Genomic DNA, 20,748 nt, shown 5'->3' with positions numbered 1-20,748 from the left:
TCACTATATTTTGTGATAATGAAACACAAAAAAGCATGTGAGTTCAGTATCCAAAGTAGCTCAAGTAATTGCATATTATGAGTGTGTAACTGAGGGCTGTATGGAATACATACAAAAGGCTTGAATTTGATTTTGCTGTTCCCTGACATTTGAATGATCAATCTTTCTTGTCTTTAATGACACTTTAAATTATCTCTTTTATATTAAGCTGATTCTGTCTCCAGTGTCTGAAATCTAATTGCTTCACTCTTTCTCCTTACAAAATTAAGATGTTTTTAATTTATTACAAACACAGTTTTGCTTTAAGCCCAACATTCTTCCACAGCTAATGTACACGGAAGGAATCGCTAAGGAGTCTGACAGATGAATTATTTTCTTCCATGTTTTTAAGAGCGGTGAACTTGTATTGGATCACATATTGGTAAACTCTGGACTCAACTCTGGATTTTCTTGAGTAAAATAATCAAATAGAACACAATTTGATTTTTTTTTTTATAAACAAATAGCACACAATTTAGATGGCTGAAATCCGTATAACCTTGTTTCTTGACAAAAAGGAGAGTTCATGTAAATGCTGCCGCGATGCAAGTCGTTTGCGGGATCTTACGCACCCAGTTGTTGTTGCCTAATGTGACAGCATCTAGTAACACTTAATAGTTTTTAGTCACATCTTAATTGCTGGTTAGTAACCACGATAGTCTGCTGCCTCACCGTGCACGTCTTGCGTCGCTTTTCCAGGGGCTGGCTGTGGGAGAAGGAGCGTCATAAGGCACGTGTTGCTTTTAGATGGATAACTGTCGAAGTTGGTAGATACCCAGAAAAAGGCACTGTATGGCATCAAAATTACACTTAACAGTCTGTATAGCCTTTTATCGTTCCTTTGCAATTGTTTTGGTTTCAGTTTCTCACCTCCAGTCAGTTCTTTCTGCACAGCCTTCCTTGTTTTGTACGCTGTCATTGAGAGATCCAGCACGTTTGATTGGCTCCATTTCTCGTCACCCTCAGCAGGTTATATGCTACTCATTAATTTAATTCATGGTGAATGCTAGAGCAAATAATCAGAGAAGCTATTTTCCATAATAAAGTGAGATACAAAACTGCATATGTGGATGTGTCGAAGTCCAGACTTGGCTTACTCTTTTTTCTTTAGGCGTGGCTTTAGTGCAGCCTTAGCATGTCTAACATGCCATTCTCACAAATAAGCCTCAGTGACATTGTCTCTGTTTGTGGACTTGTCGATGTCCAGATGCAGACAAAGAGGTTCAAGAACTGGGAAGAGTGGTGTTTTCTTAGATCTTTAGATGGTGTTAAAACTTTCTTAGATGGTCAGATTTCCCTTGGAGGGGGTGTAGTCCAAGACTACATCATATATATATATATACACACACACACACTATATATTGCTATATATTATAAACCCTCCCCCCACCCTTTACAAGTCAGAGGGAGAAAATTCTATATAGAAACTGTGCCAACTTGTTAAATTTGTCCTTTGAATTTTTTTTAACCTGTATCTTATTCTGAAATCTTATATTGTACCAATACAATGATTTTTTTTATTTTTTAAACAAAAATTCCATCACTATACGTTATACAATATACATTGCTGTTCCTTATGTCATAAAGGAATAGGTCTGGCATGTTATAGTTCACTTAACTTTTCAAGCACTAAGTCATTCCAGCTCTATCTGCAAAATGTGTGGGGTTTTTTTATGATGTGGTTGTGTTATTTAATTTTTCTTTAAGTTTTAGTTCCTATTGTCTAAATAGCTTGGATCCCATTTAGCTGAGAAGAACCGAAGCTGAAAGCGCAAAAAGATGAGCTACTCTTCTGGAATTGATCTAGTTAATTTTAAGTGTGAAGCCAAAGTATGGAATTTGACCGTCTAGTTAAAAATTCCTCTCTAACATGGCCCCTTGTAAATGGCACCCAAGAATATTATATGTAAAGACTAATTCAGTTTATGTAGGCGTTTCAGGCACAGGACTTGTGTGTGCTTCTCTGGTAGCACTTTATTTATAAAGTCAGTTTGTCCGTCGAATCACCCGCATGTCCTGTTTTGCACAGCTATGAAAGGTTTCTTCTGCTTGCGGGAGGCAGCCTGGAGATCAGCGACGTTACGGAAGAGGACGTCGGGACGTATACCTGCATAGCGGATAACGGAAACGAGACGATTGAAGCTCAAGCAGAACTTACAATTCAAGGTAGGCTGCATATTTAATTTTCAGAGAGAACAGATGACTTTTCACAAAAGTTCTACTGTGTGATCAGTTAAAGACCCTGTTGGGTTTTTTTGTGCCTCGTTTGTAAAAAGAAAACAAAACACACACCCCAATTCTGTTATATTGTGTTCTGTGTTACTCTGACTTCTTACTCAAACTGCTTGTTATGTCATAAATATTCAAATGAGGAATTTGCTTATATAATGTGTATTGAGCATGTGCTGTGTGTGCTCATATAGTATTAAACGCGGTAAATGCCATATACTTTTCTAAAGGAGGGCAAAGGTCACAGCGCGGCTAATCACATCTGAAAATTGACCTATAGAACTGCTACTACGTAGGTCTCCCTTGAAAAGGACATCTATAAAGTATTTTTCACAATCCTTAAAGATACCGTTGTATTCGAGGAGCTTGACAGAAGATAAAAGCTGAGGTAGTTCTTCAGTAGTACCCTGATTTATCGTGAGTGTAATTGTCTTGCTTACTCTTGAAAGCTATTTTTACTAGAAACAGCACTGAAATGTTGATAAAGTTGATTTAAAAACATCTTTCTTATGTAACCTGTGCAAATAAGGTAGACTTGTTAAGGAGCAGGGGGAAAAAAAAAGGTATAAATTTGGTGGCTTCACCTTTCTTATATTTCATGAGGAAATCTGTCATGGTTTTTTATTAATTGGATTTTAATACTCATTCTAAATTCTTCAGCTTGAATTTACTGGCATGTGAGAGTGTTTCATATGTGCAATGTCCTTGCAAGAGCTTAACTGATCTGTTTTACAGTGGATTGTGGTACTAGGAAGTTTCTCTTAAAAATATGCTTGAAGGGATAAATTTAATCACTGAACAACCATTAAGGAAGGCTTATCTATAGATGAAACCTTTATGACAAAAAAAGTATTGTTTTACACTGCGGGATAACTATTTTTGTACCATGAAATGTTGTGTAAAGGCACGTTAGCAGAGTTCTTACTTCTCTATTAACATAATGTATGAAAGTTTTACAATTTTTAGTACTCAAGGCATATACACTTAAGCTGACACATTTTACATGTCTTGGCTGTATTTCTGAAGTTCCAGGTATGTTTCTGGTATACAAGAGCTGGAGAAGGTCAGTGGGTTTTAAAAAAAAAAAAAAAAAAAAAAAAAATTTTGGTATAAAAAAGGTGGAAAAAGGCAGGGGGTTTTAAAAAAAAAAAAAAAAAAAAAAAAAAAAATCTATAAAAAAAGGACAACAAGTTTTCAAAGAAAGTTTGACCATTGAGCTGCTCACTACTGAACAGCTAAAGTTTTTCTCTTTAGGGAAGTGGAGTATGAAAGAAGGTTTATATTGGCATCCACAGCATTTCTGTGTTATGTCACAGCTATATTTAACCATGTCCAAGGGAAATTGAACATTGACAAGGTGCAGATTTTGTTTACAAACATATTGGGGGAATATTCTCCCATCAGTGCTCACGCTGCACTTTTATCTGCTACCTGTAACTTAAGCTTCACCTTGCATTTTATTCCCCGCTGGTCTTGGGACTAGCTTTCTGACTGTGTCTTTTGCTTTCTGTAGGTTACTGGTACAGAATTGTTTTAGCTAGCTCTGCCCTTCTTTAAAAGTTGGGGAAGAATATTGGAAAAATGCATTCTCTGCGGCCTGTTCAAATGCAATATAGCTCTACTCAAACTCAAAGCATCTTGAAAGCCAATAAATTCTAGTCATGCAGAAGAAATCCCACGTTTTTCTTACCTTGTTTCTTGGGCCAAAAGAATAAGATAGGCGCTCTGTCTTTTTAAATACTTACATGCTTGATGCTTCGTAGCACGTTATGATGGTTTTACACAACTCGCTGTGTGCTGTGTTTAATTCTGTTCCAGCCTATATATTTTACAGAATTGGCATGAGGCTTTGAGTTTTATGGGCACTGGCAGAAATTAATAATATTAATGATATGATGCAATTAAGCTAAGCAAGTCATAGATAAGATTGAGGTTATAGCCTCAATGTAGGACATACAGTCAGGTCACCTGGGGGATGAAAGCGATCTTGAGATCACTCTTTGCTCCTTACCTAAACTAGTGTAAACTTCTTTATTTGGTTGTAAAGATTTAGAATATGTTAAACCAGTTCTTTTATGCTGAAATTCTTTTTATATGCCTGGCACCAAAAAAAAGGTTTTATTTTAATGCTTGAGTATTAAAATACATTAAAGATCATAAAAAATGCATTTGGGAAGGTTGCATTTCTGATTTTACTTCTTAGCTCTAATCTTAATTCTACTTTCCTTTGAGAGGTCACTGTAGAGAGTAATTGTATTTCTGCATTACTATAATTTGGTGAAGGGTTGAATAGTTTGAGTAACTGTTACCTGGTCACTATCGTTTTCTTCTAGACTAGAAAAATTGTTACCTTTTCCCACCTAATAACCATATGACTTTACTTAATTTAAGCTTCTTCTGTCTTTCTTAGAAATTAGTCTGACAGAAGTTCATACAAGAAATCAATTTTTGGGGTATTTAATTCCCTTGTTTCATCTGTTTTTCTGCATCTCTCTCTTGAAGCAACTGGGGTTTTTTCTTTGGAGATTTCAGTAGCATACTAGAGGTTGCATGAAGGCAGTGAATCTTTTTTTCCTTCTGTTAACATTTTGTGATGGTAGTCCAGGGTGACGTTTGTAAATCTCTACTTAAGTTTGGTAAGATGGCATTTTTTGACAGTGTTAGGACAGCTAAAATGAAATGGTGTTCCTGTTGATGCCTCTTAACTGAGACTTCCTTGCGGTGCCAGGTACAGGTTGACTGAAATATGCGGGTAGGTAGAAACAACCTGCTTTATCCAGTCTTTAACACGGATACAAAAACCTGGAGGCTAACTAACATGCTCCCTCTTTGCTGTGGCAGCAAGCTGCCACGCATCCGCTGCGTTGGACTGATTACCTGAATACCTGTTCTTCCATGGAAGTAAGGATGAAATTGCTGACCTTCATCATTAAAGGGTAGGGTACCTTGAAGTGTCTTATACTGAGGTGTGTGCTCTACTCAGCTGACAAGGAATATCCGCATTTTGCTGGAAATAGCTGAAGAAATCTTATTTCCGACTGCATATGAGCATGTAAAATAATCAACTCTGGAATTTCATAGGGCTTTTTTTTCTGTTAAATTTGGCACCATTTTCAATTCAAGTAAATGTTACCTTAAACTAATGGAGATGACTCGCCATCCTGTTGGTGACATTTAGAGATAGCCTCTGTTTCACATACCTGGAGGTGGTCTGTTGAACAAGCTACCCTGTGTCATTTTATGTGTTAGAGGAGCCTTCTATTGCCCTAATGTTTGGTTTAAAAAAAATGACTTGATCTAATATCCCTACATACTTTGCAGAAAGACTGAATCTGGAAAAATGGCTTTAAATAGAAAGCAGTACTTGACTAGAAAGGTATTAAAGGGCCCAGAAGAATATTACACAAATTTGTTTCCTCAATCTCTTTATCTACAATGTGTATCTGGGAGCTAGCGTTTTGAGAATTTCATTTTATTCAGAGAATGATTGAAAATTAATGGAATATTTTGGTGAAGACTCTGCTAAGAATATGCAAAAGGTATGCAGTACAGGTCCTGAGAATACAGGAAAAGATAGTATTTCACTACTTGTGAAAGTAAATAGTGGTATTGAAAGTGTGTTTACTTGAGAAATCATTCAAATTTTAGGTGGGTTTGGAGAGAAGAAAGTATTTTTGAACAGCCTACGTTTTTGAGCAGGACAAAAGAAAGAATCATAAATGAATACCTGTTTTTGTCATTAGTAACATTCTTTGTACCTTCACATGTGAAACATCTTTGAATTTCAACCCTTTGTCAAACCTGGTTATTCTTCAATATGGTAAGAAGGGATTTTTGAGAAACGCACAGGGAATTTGAAATACTAGGAATCTAAAGTACGTCTTGGAAGACGATGGTTTTTGGTGTAGCTTCTGTCAGCTGCCTGGAACTAATTCTGCACGTTCTGCTGAGTGACACCAACTGTTCCTGGCCACTGGAAAGGTGGGCACTGGTCTCCACTGATCTCCTTCCCACCGCCCCTCTGTCATCTATTGACTCAGCTGCTTTGTGTGAGCTCTAAGGCACTTTACTTAACTTAAACCAGACTTTTTTAGGCTGGTTTGAGCTATCTTAGATCATTTTGACCGAAATGGGTTAGGGAGCAACTGACGGAACAGCTTGGCAATGGATCTGTTGGAAGGACAATATTCAGGCCTTTTCCTTGAAAAGGGGAAGATGTAACGTTGCCACAAAATGAGGAGACACCTTGAAGCAAACTTACAAGACTGCTCTGCATCAGAGTGACAGAAAAGAAAAGTTTCTGGTTATGTGTGTGCAACTTGGAGATTTTATGTACCCACGTGTCCCGCACCAAATTTTTGACTTGCACGTTTGAGAAATGGTATGAATATGGAAGAGAACACAAAATGTCCTGGGGGAAGATCTGCAGCTGAGAGGGTCTCAGGCCCTAAAACTTAACATTTCTGAATCCCATCCACATTTGAAATAGTCTTTAGGGACAAATATCAAATGGATAAAATGTGTGTACAGCTTTGTACTTAGTCGCTTTTCCTTGAGTTAATCTTGGGCGCAAAAAGCGTGTGTCATCACGGTCTCGGGCCAAGCGCCTTGGAGGTACCTTTGCCAGGGTAGGTTACTTCCCACGAAGGGAGGCGATGATTTGGTGTCTGAAAATCTTTGGTACAAAGTCAGATTTCTGTGAGCTGTGTTGACAGCGTTCTTCCCCTTGCCGTCAGCAGGAGGAATGGTGCTGGGTACCAGATTTATTTACAACACATGTAATGAATTGAGAGCACTGGAAAAATTTGTTTTGCTATCACCAGCAACAAAAGAATCTGTAGTATTTCCGTTAGATAAGAGTGGAAGGTGATGAAAGAAAAGCTGGGGAAACAAGTAGTAAATGTATTTAAAATGCGGTCGGCTGGCTTCTGTTCAGTCTAAAACTTGCAGCCTGGAAGAGCCATAGTGGCAGTTAAATACTGAGAAGGTTATAAGTTCATTCTTCATCTGGGAAATATTTCAAATTTATTAGTGTGCCCAGCGCCCCTGGGGTTTCTGCAAATACTGTGACGCGGGTTAGGTCACTGCATGAGCTTCCTGTTGCCTGCCTTGGTACTTGTGGTGTAGATAATGAGTTTAGAGGGAGTTTTCTCTTTCTGTTGAAATATTTACTGCAGTTAATAATGAACCAGAAAATAATAAGCAAAAAAAAAAAAATCTTCATTTTCCTTATAAAATTGATATGACAGGTCTGAAATCTTTAAAATAAACGGATCGCTGCATTTTTCTGAGAATTGCTCTTTTCAATGTTTTTTGGAATTGCAGAAAGTTGGCTCTTGAGTCATCCAGGAGAGCGTTCAGTGTCTGATAGCATATCTGAAATACTGTGCATTAAAGGCCTTGCTGCGTTAATGTACTAAAACATAAAATTAAAGTAAAGGTTTATTTGGGGTATCTGTACTGATAAATTAGAGGTTGCACGTGGCCACAGGCTGATCACTACCTCATTTGAGCTGCCAAAGCAAATTGTATGGAAAACAACAAATGGAAAAGCGTATTGATAGAATTATCAATTTTGTGCTTTGAAGGGAAATGCTGGAAATATTGTCAGTATAGCTTTGAAAGCCTTATGCTAATGGCAAATCCTTATTCTAGCAAAAAAACCCCACTATTACAAATTGTGCAGTGGAAGAAAAGATTTTTTTTTTTTTGTCTTTTCTGTGCAAGGGCTGGCTAGATACTTGGATAATAGAAGAAAGCTAGGTAAAGTCCATGTTTCATCTAGCAGATAGGTGTTTAATTAATAGTCAGTGACAGAAATCAGATTTGAAAAGATGATGTTACGACGCAGGAGAACCGTAGGCGGTTGGTGGACTAGACTACGTCAGCTCGGTCTAGCCGATACCAGCTGAAGCATTCCTCTATCAGTGCATGCCTAATGCACTGCCACGTGCAAAACCAGCCGAGATGGTGAAATTTACGGTCTCTAACGCTTGGAGCAGGGTTTGGCGCACCCGAAAGAGGAGTGAAACTTGGTTTTTACAAATCTGTGTAAGCGTGTGTAGGTCTGGGAAGCAATTGGTAACCTTTATAGTTGTTCAGCTTTACTTTTCATTTAGCTGCTGTTTCTGCTGTTGGTGTAATGGGTGTTTCTAGTACAGAAAACACTTTGGTTACTGACGGCAGGTAATTAATTTAAATTTTTGTACTTGAAGATCTCGGCTTAAAAACTAGTTGCTCCTATTAATATGTGGTTTTTTTCTATTTTTATTTATGGATTTAATTAGTATTGTTTATACTTGGGAACAATATAGTCTAAAGCTGTTGATGAAGCTTTAAAAATAACTTGAAAAATGGCTCCCCTTTACACTATTACTGAGAAATGGGACTTCGGTCAAACAGCTCCCCTCATGTCATTAAAATAAGGTGAAAATGTAGCGGGAAGCATGAGGTAAGTCACAACCTGTGAGCCTTTACTCGTAGCTTCATTTTAAACATCTCATTTCAAACATTTCTTTAAACATCTCAAAAACTGTTGAAAAAGTACTGTTTCTAAATCTACTGTGTAGGAAACAGGCTGACTCCTTTGTTGCATCAGGATAATCTGTATCGGTCACAGTTGCCTTATTTACTGGCAAGGTTGCAAAGAGGAGGGAGTGTTCGATCCTGTCTGTTTAGGTTCCTTTTCCTGCACAAAGAGCAGTTTTATTCAGTTTTATTTACTAACTGGCCTGAATTAAACTTGTTAAGGCTTTCTTTAAAACCAAACAAAGCAGTTGTAGAAGGAAGAGCCTCAAGGTAAAGAGTCTTAGACTTGTCTTCCAAAAGTACATCTGACCAGATCTTCATCTCTGGCAGAGGCTTTGATAAAAGATAATGCCGTCCTTCTTAGGAAAATGTAGGTGTTTGAAAAGCGCATTAAATCTTGCAGTGACAGAAAAATACGTCTGGGTGACTCTTATTTTTGCATTAAGCTTTCATTCTTATTGGAAACAATTCTAGGGAAGAAATTTGAACCAACACTGAAAATTGCTCATACCTTCTTCATTTATCTTCATTGATTTCTGTTTCTAATTAAGCTCAGTGCTGTATCTTCATAATAGGCTGCACTTCAATTATAGATTCTGCACTAAACCTGATGCTGTCAAAGGCTCCTGCTTGGGACAAAGTAGTGTCTTTTCCGGTTTATCATCGAACTCTGGTCGGGGGGAAGATGTTAATAGTGAAAATAATACGTCAGCTTTGTACACGTTATTTTTTTCCCTTGAAACTGTAATGTGACTTTGGTTAATGATCTTTGTGCCGTAGCAATATAAAAGAAACGCAGTAAGTCGGAGAAGTCTGATGTGGGGAAGGTGTATAAGCTGAACTCGCTGTAATTTTGGTCAGTACCATTGCGCTTCACTGTATTATCCAAAAAGACGTTCTAATAGTCCTTGCTGCTGCTCTTAAGTAGAGTTTAATGTTCGTAAATTTGTGTAGTTTACTCGTGAATTCAACTAAATATATAATTCAACTAAATATAACTATAGATACTTTTCGATTCATTTTTGCCTCTGTCACGTTTGTGTTCAAGGGTAATGTTACTACTGAAAAAGTTATCAACAAATACTCAGAAACATGGAAGGAAGGAGGCTGTAGCGTTAAGACGACATCACTTGCTCACGCTTTACCTGGAGACCAAAAGCACCCGTCTACATGAGATGCATAATTTTTAATACTAAACGTCAACTTCCACAAAAATAAATCATTCTTTGCATCATGCAAAATATCCCACTTTTGTGTTTAAAGGTACTGTGATCTGATTTCTGCTGCCCACCGCAATTATGCAGGACTTGGGCTCAGCAGAACCTCTGATTGCCTTTGCTTGTAGCTGCTTATTTTCTAAATCTTGCGCTGTAGTTGGTGAACCGTTGGTAAAATTTTTTGGTATGTCTTGATGTTTTTCTAAGACCAGGAGGAATGTTTGCGCAGTTTTTGCCACATTTCAAAAGCATTGGACAGTAAAGCTTGTTAGGAGAGCTTGCCACGTTCTTAATAGGGGCACAAAAATTGTTTTTTTAATGATATTTCCAAAAATGATGAATGAGCTTTGCTGGCTTTTTCAAGGAGGATTCTCTGGTAGCAGTGCAAATGGTTAAGAGTGGGTGGTGGCGTTGGAGGACAACGAGAACCGAATGTTGTAACGAGAAGCGCCGGGCAGCCTTCACAAGCACTGATCTCTGCCCTGCTGCTTCCCCTTCATTTTCAGCGTTCAAAGGGGGCAAACGCTCCCTGAAGCTTAGGGCTGGGCTGGTTTTCTGACCTTACCTGGGGTCAGGGTTGAGCAGAGACAGCTGCCGTCTGTGCCTTGCACTGTGCATGTGAGCAGAGTCGTAACTTCTGTGGTCAGGGCAAGTGCAGGATGATTATTGAAACCTGATGGTGAAGAAAAGGGTTACGTGTGTGCCTTGTAGAGGTACATCCCCTCTGGTGTGAACCATCCACGGGTCGCTTAGCTGGTGTGGAGGCTTCACAGACTAGGCACTCATCACAATAACAGATGTCTTTTTGGTTTGAACTGTGCTGCAGACGTATGAGTGTGGTATGTTCAACTATCGGAGCATGATATCCCCTGTCAGACCAGGATGAGGAACTGGAAATGGGTGTACCGTCTCTCTGAAGCTTCTGGCACAGGATGTAAAAAGCTGCGTTTTTGTCAACCTGAAACCAGTCCCTCTCTTTGATCACACCGTGACTGGGAATGTCACACCCCTGCCGCATCCAGAATCATCAGCTCGCAGCACGTGCTCTTCCCAGCAGCCGTGACTTCCCGCTAACCAGCAGGAAGGACCATGGATGTGGCACTCCTCTGGGCTTGGACACCGTCCTGGGGACAAGCTCTCTGGAGCAACCCAACAGTGGTAACTGCAGTGCAGGTGGAGCCACAGTGGTCTGTAGTTAATAGTGTTGCAAGGTAGGCTTTATCTCTTACGGGTTTCTTTCCTGAGTGCCTGGCAACCATTAGTCATGAAGCTCGTCTACATGAAACATCTGTAGCTCACTAGGCAATCTAACTGTATTTGGAAGAGTTTTCTTTGTGGTATGGGGGTGCTGCATAGCTTTCAAACAGACTGTTGTGGCACCAAAAAATCAATTGCAAAAGAGCCCAAAATGGTTAAGCGTTAAGGAGGACAAAGATGAGATCCTTTTGGCTGAGTGCCCATAGCTGAATTGCATAGAGGGTGGGAGGTAAAGTCTGCAGAACCGCACATGCAAGATCAAGTGCACTGTGAATTTAAAAAAAAAAAAAAAAAAGCTTTGTGATTTATTTTTATATATATATAAAAAATACCATTAAGAAAGACAAAACCAAATTACCAGTAACCCGTACAATTCACACAAATGGTTTTCCTTGTAAATGTTCTTGAGTAATCCTTGGGGATAATGAAAATGTTACTAAATTAAGCAGCAGTGTCTTAAATATCTACAATGTAGAAACTGATATTGAACTAAGGGAATTGTAAAAGCTGGTTTCTCTTTCAGCTAGAATTTCTAATAAGTTAAGATCATATTAACGGGGGTTTGAACCAGCTGCTGCTTTATGGAAAGAAATACTTGCTCCCCCAGAATGGCTTTAAAAAAAATAAGCTAAGGTCAATACCTTTGTCCTAGACAATCAGTTATAGAAAATGCATATTTTTTCCTAAGTTTGGTATTTAGATATATGTGTCTAGTCTCCAAAATAAAAATGTACTTTTTAATTTGGAGGAGGATTTACCTGACATAGGATTTACTACCTTGGTTCTCAAGTCAGTTATTTGACGATTGTTTCTGGATGATGTGTTTTCCTTGGATTGTTTGGAACAGAAAGCTCCAATTCCGTGAATTTGTCATACCATGTATGACATGCATGAATATACGTCATGCTATATGAAGCACACCATTAGATTCCTTGTGACTTAGGCTGGAGGAATAATTAATACTGAGTGGAAAGTTCATCCTCTGCACAACTGACCTGATACTATAAAGGATGCATGGTTTCAATCCAGTGATGCAGGAAAGGTAAAGCAATCAGGTAGCCCAACTGGTTCAGTGTTCCAAGTGCTCTTGAATACTTGTTAAGGATTGAAGGATATAGTAGATATGATCATAAACTAGCAATAGACTATAGGGTTTTTGTTATTGGTTTTATTCCCTATCGAAAAGAGATGGCAGAATGACAACTAAAAAATAAAAACTCAAAGATTCAGTAGTAATTTTTAAATGGCATATGCCAAAGACTTCCAAAAAATTGGAATGTGTGAACTAAGCAACTCATTAAAATGCCTTCTTGCTCTGAGAACTTTTTTTATAGAAATTGTGCCCTAAATGGCAAGTATTTTTCTCTATATATCAAGGTCATCTTTCCATGTTTAATTGGTTGAATCAAGCTTTAAGTTTGATTTATGGGTTGTAAGGGAGTTTTTTTCTACTTCAACAGAGACTTCTGCATTGTTTTTGCATGACCAACTTTTGTGATGAAATCCGTTAAAACGGAGATGCTGAAGAGCACTATGCATTACTTATATAAGTCTCTAGGGAGAGACCGTAGCATAAAGTGTACATATACTTTCTTTCAGGTTAAATTTTTATGATGGTTAAACTGGCTTTCATACCACCAGATAATTTATTTCTCTAATGGGAGATAGATTATTGCAGTTACTCGATATCTTCTTATAAAAACTATAGTCCTTGGCAAGGAAGTTTATCCCAAAGTTACAAAGATGAAACAATTCAGTAATTTGTTGTAAGGAGGCGTGGTGTTATCTGTGGTGACTTACTCCCTACACAGTCTTGCAGTTAATTACTTTCTCTTCATGGTGAGAATAATTTAAAAGAAAAACACCACGGAGTTTTGATTCCTCGAGTAAATACAGTTTTAGTTAGTGTTGATTTAAGTTAAAACATAGTTCTGTAGTAGATGTGAAGACCTTTGAGGCAGGTGTGATCTGTGTAATAAAGTTGTTATTTGCTCTTCGGTGACACTTTTGAGGTTCTCGCTTCAGATGATGGAAGGATGCCTGTAAGAAAATGTGAACAGGATCCTAAATATTAGATAGAAGGGAACTGGGCTCACAGCAGGCTTGTTAACGGTCAAAAAGTGGCAGAAGGTTGTTTTCATATTTCTGAACAGTCCTGGTTTCTGGCAGCTCTGCTAGTCTTGTTTATCTTCAAGTGCCGACTCAACGATTTCTTCTATGGTCTTTCTTTTTTGCATTCTTAGGAGGTTAGGTATAGTCTCAGCATAGTGTTAAACAAAGCATTTTACAAGAGAGGACATAAATTGCTATACTGTGTAGTAGTTCAAAGCACCACTGTGCTCTAAAAAGTGGCTCTAGAAGTGTTCCTTCTAGAAGCGGCGTTCCACAGGTTATGTGCCTCTGACTCGCATCAGACGGTTTTCGTTTCGGTCAAGTATTTTGTTCTGTAAATACAACTTAGGTACAAGGTGGGTTTTGTGTTCGTCCTAAGTTACAATGCTTGAAAGACCTGAGGCAGGGCCACCATGAAAGGCCTCCTGTAACCTTACCGCCGTGGGTAAGTTAATACGCAGAACGTTAGGCTTACTAAAGAGTTCTCTTCATAAAAGAATAAATGTATTGCCTGCAATGGTGGTAGGAAGGTAAGTTGCAAAATCTTCCCAAAAAGTGCTTTTTATCAGGAAAGACCTGGCTCTGTAAACACGAGGAGCATTTCACTTCAGCAGGGCTATGTATTGTTGTATAGGCCCGTTGCAGAGTGGAACTGTGCTTGAAGGAGGTAGGAAAGTTTTAGCAGCCTTCGAAAATAGTCACAGTTCATGCTGTATAACTCCTCAAGCTCCACAGTGTTTTGGAGCTCCGACTTAAAATTAATTTTTTCGTATGTTTTAATGGAGTATCTTTTATGAAATGGATGATGTGCTTCATGTTTGCAAGTCTGCGTACTGTCTTTTGAGAAGCTGAAGCTTCACACGCAGCGATGAAGCAGAGAGGCTAGAAGTGCAATTTAAAATATGTCAGTCTCCTGTAATGAAAATCTCTTTTGAGATGAGTTTAGCACCTCATAGCTTCTAAGAGTTGAGTCAATGCTGTTAAGCATACGTTTTAGTAAACTCAAATGTTTTACTCTAAGCTCTGTGTGATGCTTTGGAGAGAATATAACTTTGCCGTTCCTGTCCCCTTTGGGGAAGTAATTTTGCTTCAGCTTTTCCACTACATGTATAATTAATAACTTTGTTTACTGGCGATGTCAACAATAATGCAGCTCTGATTTATAGCATTTATCTTTTGCCTGTTTGATGATGTACTACAGAGGAAGCAAATGCCACATAGACAGAATAAGACATGTCCTGTTTTTTGGTTGGTTTTAGGGAGAAAGTAATAAAGAAGTGGTGTGCGAGCACTATCCTGTTACACAGGAAAAACAAAAGGCCCAAATCATTGCGCTTTAAGTAATTAGTTGAAACTTACTTTTGAACAACAATCTAAGAATTTGCGTGGAGCGGGAAGGAGAAATAACCACTGGAGGCTTTCTGGAGATGAAAAAGGAGGTCTTGTTATGTAGGATCAGGCTCCTGAGGTTTCACGAACTGTAGTGTATCTATCCTTGGCACTGACTGTAGATTTCCTTCCAGTCATATACTTAATCTGAATGTTGCATGATTATTGCTCTACTAATTTGCTTAAATTATCATTAGTGTGATTAAGCATTATAGGAGTGATTGTCAGAGTTGCCAGTGTCCCTGCTACTTCTTTTGATTGTTACTGGAATAGTATAGGCATCAACTCGGAGGATTACAAGCAAGAGAACTGAGGATTTAAACAATTAACCTATTAACCTATGTAAAATTTAGCTGGATTGTGAGTGCAATAGAATACAAGAAATAAAGCTTTCATGAAGCCTCTTAGGTGATTTCCATTGACTGTTTTCACTTCATTACTGTTAGTAAAGTTCTGCATCATCGTATTAATGGTACAGCAACATTAAACCGGTAGTTTGACTACTTGGGCGAAATATCATGACTTCAGATCTTAAGTTGGTTCTCATGCAAAACTTAAACTTGGTTTCACATTGGATTTTAATTGTTGATCATGGTTTTCTAAGTAAAAAAGAAATTTCTTAAGTGGGGGGAAAAAAGTTACTTATGAAGGGGAATTTTTCTTGCTCGCCTAGAATTACTATGATGTGTAAAACTTTCTTTAAAAGAGTACTCTTCCCTTTTTATTAAACTAGTGATCCTTTATTATACCACCTTTAAAAAAATACTAGATGTTGTAAAATACTCTTCAGAAGTATACATTAGCCTTTTTCAAGGAAGGGTCTAGTGCTTTTTTAATGAAGTGGTCACTGTTTAATTTACTAAATTGAAATACGAGTTATAGAGAGGTTTATATCGCCTTCCTAATTTACTAACAATTATGAATTTGTATCAGTAGTATGAATGCTCCACAGTACTATTTCTGTTTACTGGGAAAGGTTATTTTCTAAAACTTACATAGTTTGTTAGAGGGATTTGAGAGATGCTCCTTATCCTTAATATCATCCTCAATTTTTTTTCTACCCCAAAGTTACTAGATATTCTTAAGAAAAAAAAAATTCACTGAAGTATGTGCTTCCCTGAATTCCAGTTGCTTCCTGTGAGCCACTATTAACTGAAAAGTCACGACTCTTGTACTGGATAGTGTTTCAAGATAAGCAAACTGTAAAGGCAAAAGAATCTGGCAAATTTATAACTGTGCTTTGAAATCATCATGCTGGTTTTCTGCTTTACTTCTGTGTGTGGTTGGGTTTTTTGTTGTTTGCTGGGGTTTTTTTTTCCCCTTAGACTGCAGAAATTGAGCCAGGGACTTAGTTATTTTGGTTTAAGTTCAAGCTTAAGTGACTTAGTAGAGGGCTTTGTGCAAGTCCTGGCCACCTCTCAGCTAGCCCTCTGCCAGAGGGGAAAGCACTGTAACCCACAGCAAGACTTCTCCATGTTCAGTGAAGCTGCCAGTTTGAGACCGATCCTTGAGTGTGGTGAGAAACACAGCCCCAAATTCCAATTTTAGTTGTTCTAGAAAGCTGGAAGATAAAGAAGATGTGCTTTTGTGCAACTACTCATACGGTTTACAAAGAGTGCCTTAAGTTTATTTTGTATCATTCCCTAAGTTCTTAGGATCCAGTTTTTCATTTTCCTTACGAAGGGCAATGAGACCATGGTATTTCGTACAGCACAGCGTTGTGGGGGTGTGCTGTTTCTCTTCAGTCATACAGAAGTTGAAAGATACTCCAAATCCATCCTGCCTCTAAATCACTCATATTTAAATTGTAAAGCTTTTGATCTTTTAGCATGGTGAACTGTTTGCTGTATCGGCTGAAGTACAACGCAGTGTCCAAGATCCGAAAGGGTCCGTTCTCTTTAGTCACAGACCGCTTCAGGAGCGCGTTTAATGCCGCTTGACGAGCCGTCCTAGTGCGCTCCCTTGGTAAAACACCGGCTGACGAAAGCACCGCCGGCTTCGTGTGTTAAACCTTCTGGTGTGAGGTTTAACAACCTTAGGATGTGGCCACTACCGACTCTGAGCTGGCCTCCTCTTTGCTTCGAGGAGGAGGAGTGTGGCTGACGTGGGACCAGGAGAGGGGAAAGTAGGTGCTGGAGCAACCCGTGGGATGGACAGGAGTGGGGGCTTTTGGTCACGGAGCTCTGGAGGCTGAGCAAGTGTCTGCTGTCGGGGCCGGAGGGTGGCCGCGCGTTTAAAGTCCTCTGATTTTAACGATAACACTGTGCAGACGAGTGTGTTACAGTTTAATTTTATTATGCACATATTTTCGTGGGCAAAGTGAATGCGGCAAGACAACAGTAGCTGCGCTACACCAAGCGAAAGGCTCCCGTATTCGGTATCCTGTTCCTAACGCTGTCCAAAAGCAGATGGCTGAGAGAATTTATGTAAAGGGCAAAAATATTTGTTGTTTCCCTTCAGTAACGTCTCGTTCTCCAGCCATTTGCAGATTCAGGATTTTCTGAGCTATGTGTAGTTTCTACATGATTTAGCAATCCTCGGTAGATTTCTGTTCATCCGTCTCCCGCTCCTGTACCCTTTCCCCCCCCAGGTAAACATCTTGTATTCACAGCATCCCATGACACTGGGAGGAACAGCACCTTCTTCTTGTTTTGAACCAATCTCTGTTAACTTTATGTGACTTTTTTTTTTCTTTTCCTAGCTTGCATGGAAAAAGGCTGAAATAATCTGTCCTTATTCCCCCACTATACCAAACATGCTTTTATAGGCCTTTATGGTATCCTTTTCAGTTGTTTCTTGTCAGCGTGCAGGGTCTTCGCTTGTTCCTTGTGTGGAAGCTATTATTGAAGTGGATTGTAATTAAGGTTGTTTTGGGGATTTGTAAATTAGACAGGACTTTGATGTGAAGACAGGATTGCGTTCATTGATCTGGAAACGAAAGCGATTGGCTAACTCTCAACCGATGTGTAAAACAAGCCGACAGAATTTGTGTCATTACAAGCCAAAAAAGTGGAAAAGCATAAACTCTCCATCTTTTTTTTTTTTTTCCTTTGGTGACTTGGATCAGGAAAAAAAAGCATTTTTCCTAGCGGGCGATTACTGTAGGGATGCGCCTGGTTCCTGCAGCAGCATGCTGTTGGAAGTTTGCATCGCGCTTTGGTAAAGATGAGAGAGGCTTAGCAGAGCAGTGGATCCAACCAATTATTTTTACTGTTTGCAGACCTACTTTGGTTTGGGTTTTTTTTTTTTTCCCCCCCAAATGGTCTGAAGCAGTCTGAACTCGGTGAACAAGTGCTTTAATATTTGAAATTGTCTTAAAATCTATGCTCTTCTTGGCCTTTGCCAGCTTCTCAGTCTACAGCACACAAACGCACTGCCCCATTTTGAAGGCTGCGCAGGCAAATATTAAAAAATAAGAGATATCAAGGCTAGCTGTCCTTAATTTGTCACCTCTTCCTTCCCCCTTGTTATGGGAGGAAGTTACGGAAATCTTAAAATACGTGTTCTCCTACTGTTTCTCCACAGGATCTTACTGCCTTGTGCAGTGCACAAACTTCATAGTACTAATCTATTGAGAAAATATTCAATATTTGATATTTTTTCCTTATTCGGGGGGATAGTACCATGATTTATTTATTATGCTCAGTTCAAATCCATATTTATTTCTGTTTTGGTATTCGGCACCACGGAATCTGAATCATTCATAAACACTAATGAGTGTATTTTTGCACTCTGCTGAAATGAAGTGGTATTGAATCCATTTTAAAAATTGACTGAGACACAGAAAAATTAAGATGAAGTGTATCCAGCTGTTTCACCGCCCAGTTTGAGACACTTAAACATTGATTATTTTTTTTCAGAATATGCATCTCTTAATATGTCCCTTTAGAGCTGTGATTGGCGTAGTGCGCTGGAGAAGGGTGAGCCGCTCCGTCCGGCCGCTGACGGGGATCACGAGGCTGACGGGTTGCAGTCACCTGTCAAAAACTGGATTTGCTTTATAAACATCCACCCTAACCCCACCGGTGAGGCAGAGACGGGGAAGGCACCCGATTTTCCAGGGCCCTGTTAGATACAGGAGCATTCATTCCTTTTCTCTGATGTCCCAGCCTGTCCTGACCTTTCTTGCACGTCACGTTCATCAGTGTCTTTTCCTACTGTACTTATTCTCTCTAGTGCCCTACTAAATCCTACTCCGTCGTTTCCAGTCGCTCCAGAAGCCTGCACTTCGCTCTGCTGATCCTGTTACTCTACCTCTTCAGTCAGTTCATGCATTTTGATCCTTTCTCCTTTGCCACCTCTTTCCTCTGTGTCTCCATTAGCCCCTCTCCCTTCCTGGGACCTTTTATGAATCGTAGCGCTGCCAGCGCTCCCGTCGCTCTCGCCGTCTTTGTCCAGCCGGGCCCTTTCTCTTACTGCGCTGTCTCCCTCCATCTGTATCTGTCTGCGCCTGAATTTATCCCTCTTGTCCCAGCTTTCTCACCCCATCCTGCTGTTCTCCACTCCCCTCTCCTTTCTCCAGACATCTCCCTTCTCTTGCTCATCTTTGACAAAATGAAAAATTTAAAAATAAAGTCCAATTTTTCCTTCACTGATCGAAAAGATCTGAACAATTGTGAACTTATGATTTGAGTTTCTGCAGATCAAGGAAGAAAACGCCCGTGGAAAACTTGCCGTATTCACATTTTGGCACGTTATAATAAACTTGTTCTTCCCAAGGCACTTGGGTGTCGTTCATGTAGATGGAGGCCCCAGCTTTACCTGTGACAGTAATTCAGAAAATAACTAAACCTTTGTTTCACAGTCTGCTGGAAAGGCTCGTTCTTAGCTGTCATAACCATTACTAGCTTTATGGTAACACTGCAGTGTTTACAAATGCGTCAAGTGTGGTAATCATCTTTAAAAAGTCTTTATACGATAATAAATGAGTAATGATGAACAGCGTGGTAACGCATTTTGCTGGGAACTAAAAACTTTTTGATGGATGTGTTTGAACTTGTATGTCATGACACGTATCTGCTATGCTGGCAATGGCTTTAAAACATACTTTTCAGGAAAAAAAAATCCCCTTATGCAGAATGAAAATTTGTAAATGCCAGAAGTAATGATTTTTATTTTCCGCAGTGATTAAAGCCGTGCTGCAGATTAATAGTCTTCAGTATAGGCGGAGGATCCGTGTTAATGTTTTATTTTAGAAGGGGCAGGGGGGATCTCAACAGAATCATCTCCCAAGCTCCTCTCGCAGCTTTGCTTATGAGAGGTGGAGTGATAGTAACTGAAATGGAGGATTTCAATCGGAAGTAGCTTTGTGCTGAAAATTGGAAACAAGGGCCTAAAGGCTCCGGGCCCCCATTTCGCAGAGGGCTGTCTCTGCTGCCTCTTTGCCCGGTGTTCTTTGTGTAGAAAATGAGGGCTCTGGAATTCAATAAAATTTTCATTGCCTTTGGCGCTGCTGTGCAAGAAGTTTAAATTTTGATGAGCATTCTTGTTATTCAGATATTTCCATGGTATTTGGAAAATTTCAGGGTCATACAGGCTTGATTTCTCCTAGAAGGACTGGGGAAGGAGGGCTTAGTACAACAGAAATAATGAATGTAACATTTTTACATTACTGATGTTCAGGTTAAGGTTTTTACTTCTAAAAATCATCCTAGAAGTTGCCTAGGAGGCTTGCTTTGCACGGTAATGGTGAACATCCACTGATAGGCGTTGTGAGTGAGCTCTGTGCTAATTTCTTACGGCTGATAAGCTTTTAGATGTGATCTGGTTGTCTCATTTTAGTATGGAAATCTATTTTGTTATCTGTTCTGTTTGTCATGGGTTCTTCCTTAATTGGGAAGTTCGCCCTGATAACGGCATGATAACCCCAGGCGGTGCCTTCAGAAGTTTTCGCAGAGGGTGTCCATACACAAAGGGTGGGCTCAGTCATAACAAAAAGGAAATCAATCTTTGGTTTCGAAAATTAAGAACGGTCACA

The 20,748-nt window shown here is 39.2% G+C and overlaps 1 protein-coding gene across 2 annotated transcripts in view; it reads left to right on the top strand.

Moving 5' to 3' along the window:
• NEO1 (neogenin 1) overlaps nucleotides 1-20,748 on the top strand; it is a 141,907-nt gene that overhangs the window by 30,664 nt on the left and 90,495 nt on the right. For both annotated transcript variants that reach the window (XM_010291935.1, XM_010291936.1), the window contains exon 4: nucleotides 2,069-2,205. In XM_010291935.1, coding sequence (XP_010290237.1) covers nucleotides 2,069-2,205 — 137 coding nt within the window. The remainder of the gene's footprint in view (nucleotides 1-2,068; nucleotides 2,206-20,748) is intronic.

The sequence above is a fragment of the Phaethon lepturus genome, unplaced genomic scaffold, assembly GCF_000687285.1.
Source record: "Phaethon lepturus isolate BGI_N335 unplaced genomic scaffold, ASM68728v1 scaffold20547, whole genome shotgun sequence".
Taxonomy (NCBI): Eukaryota; Metazoa; Chordata; class Aves; order Phaethontiformes; family Phaethontidae; genus Phaethon; species Phaethon lepturus.
This window is presented reverse-complemented; position numbering and strand designations above follow the sequence as displayed.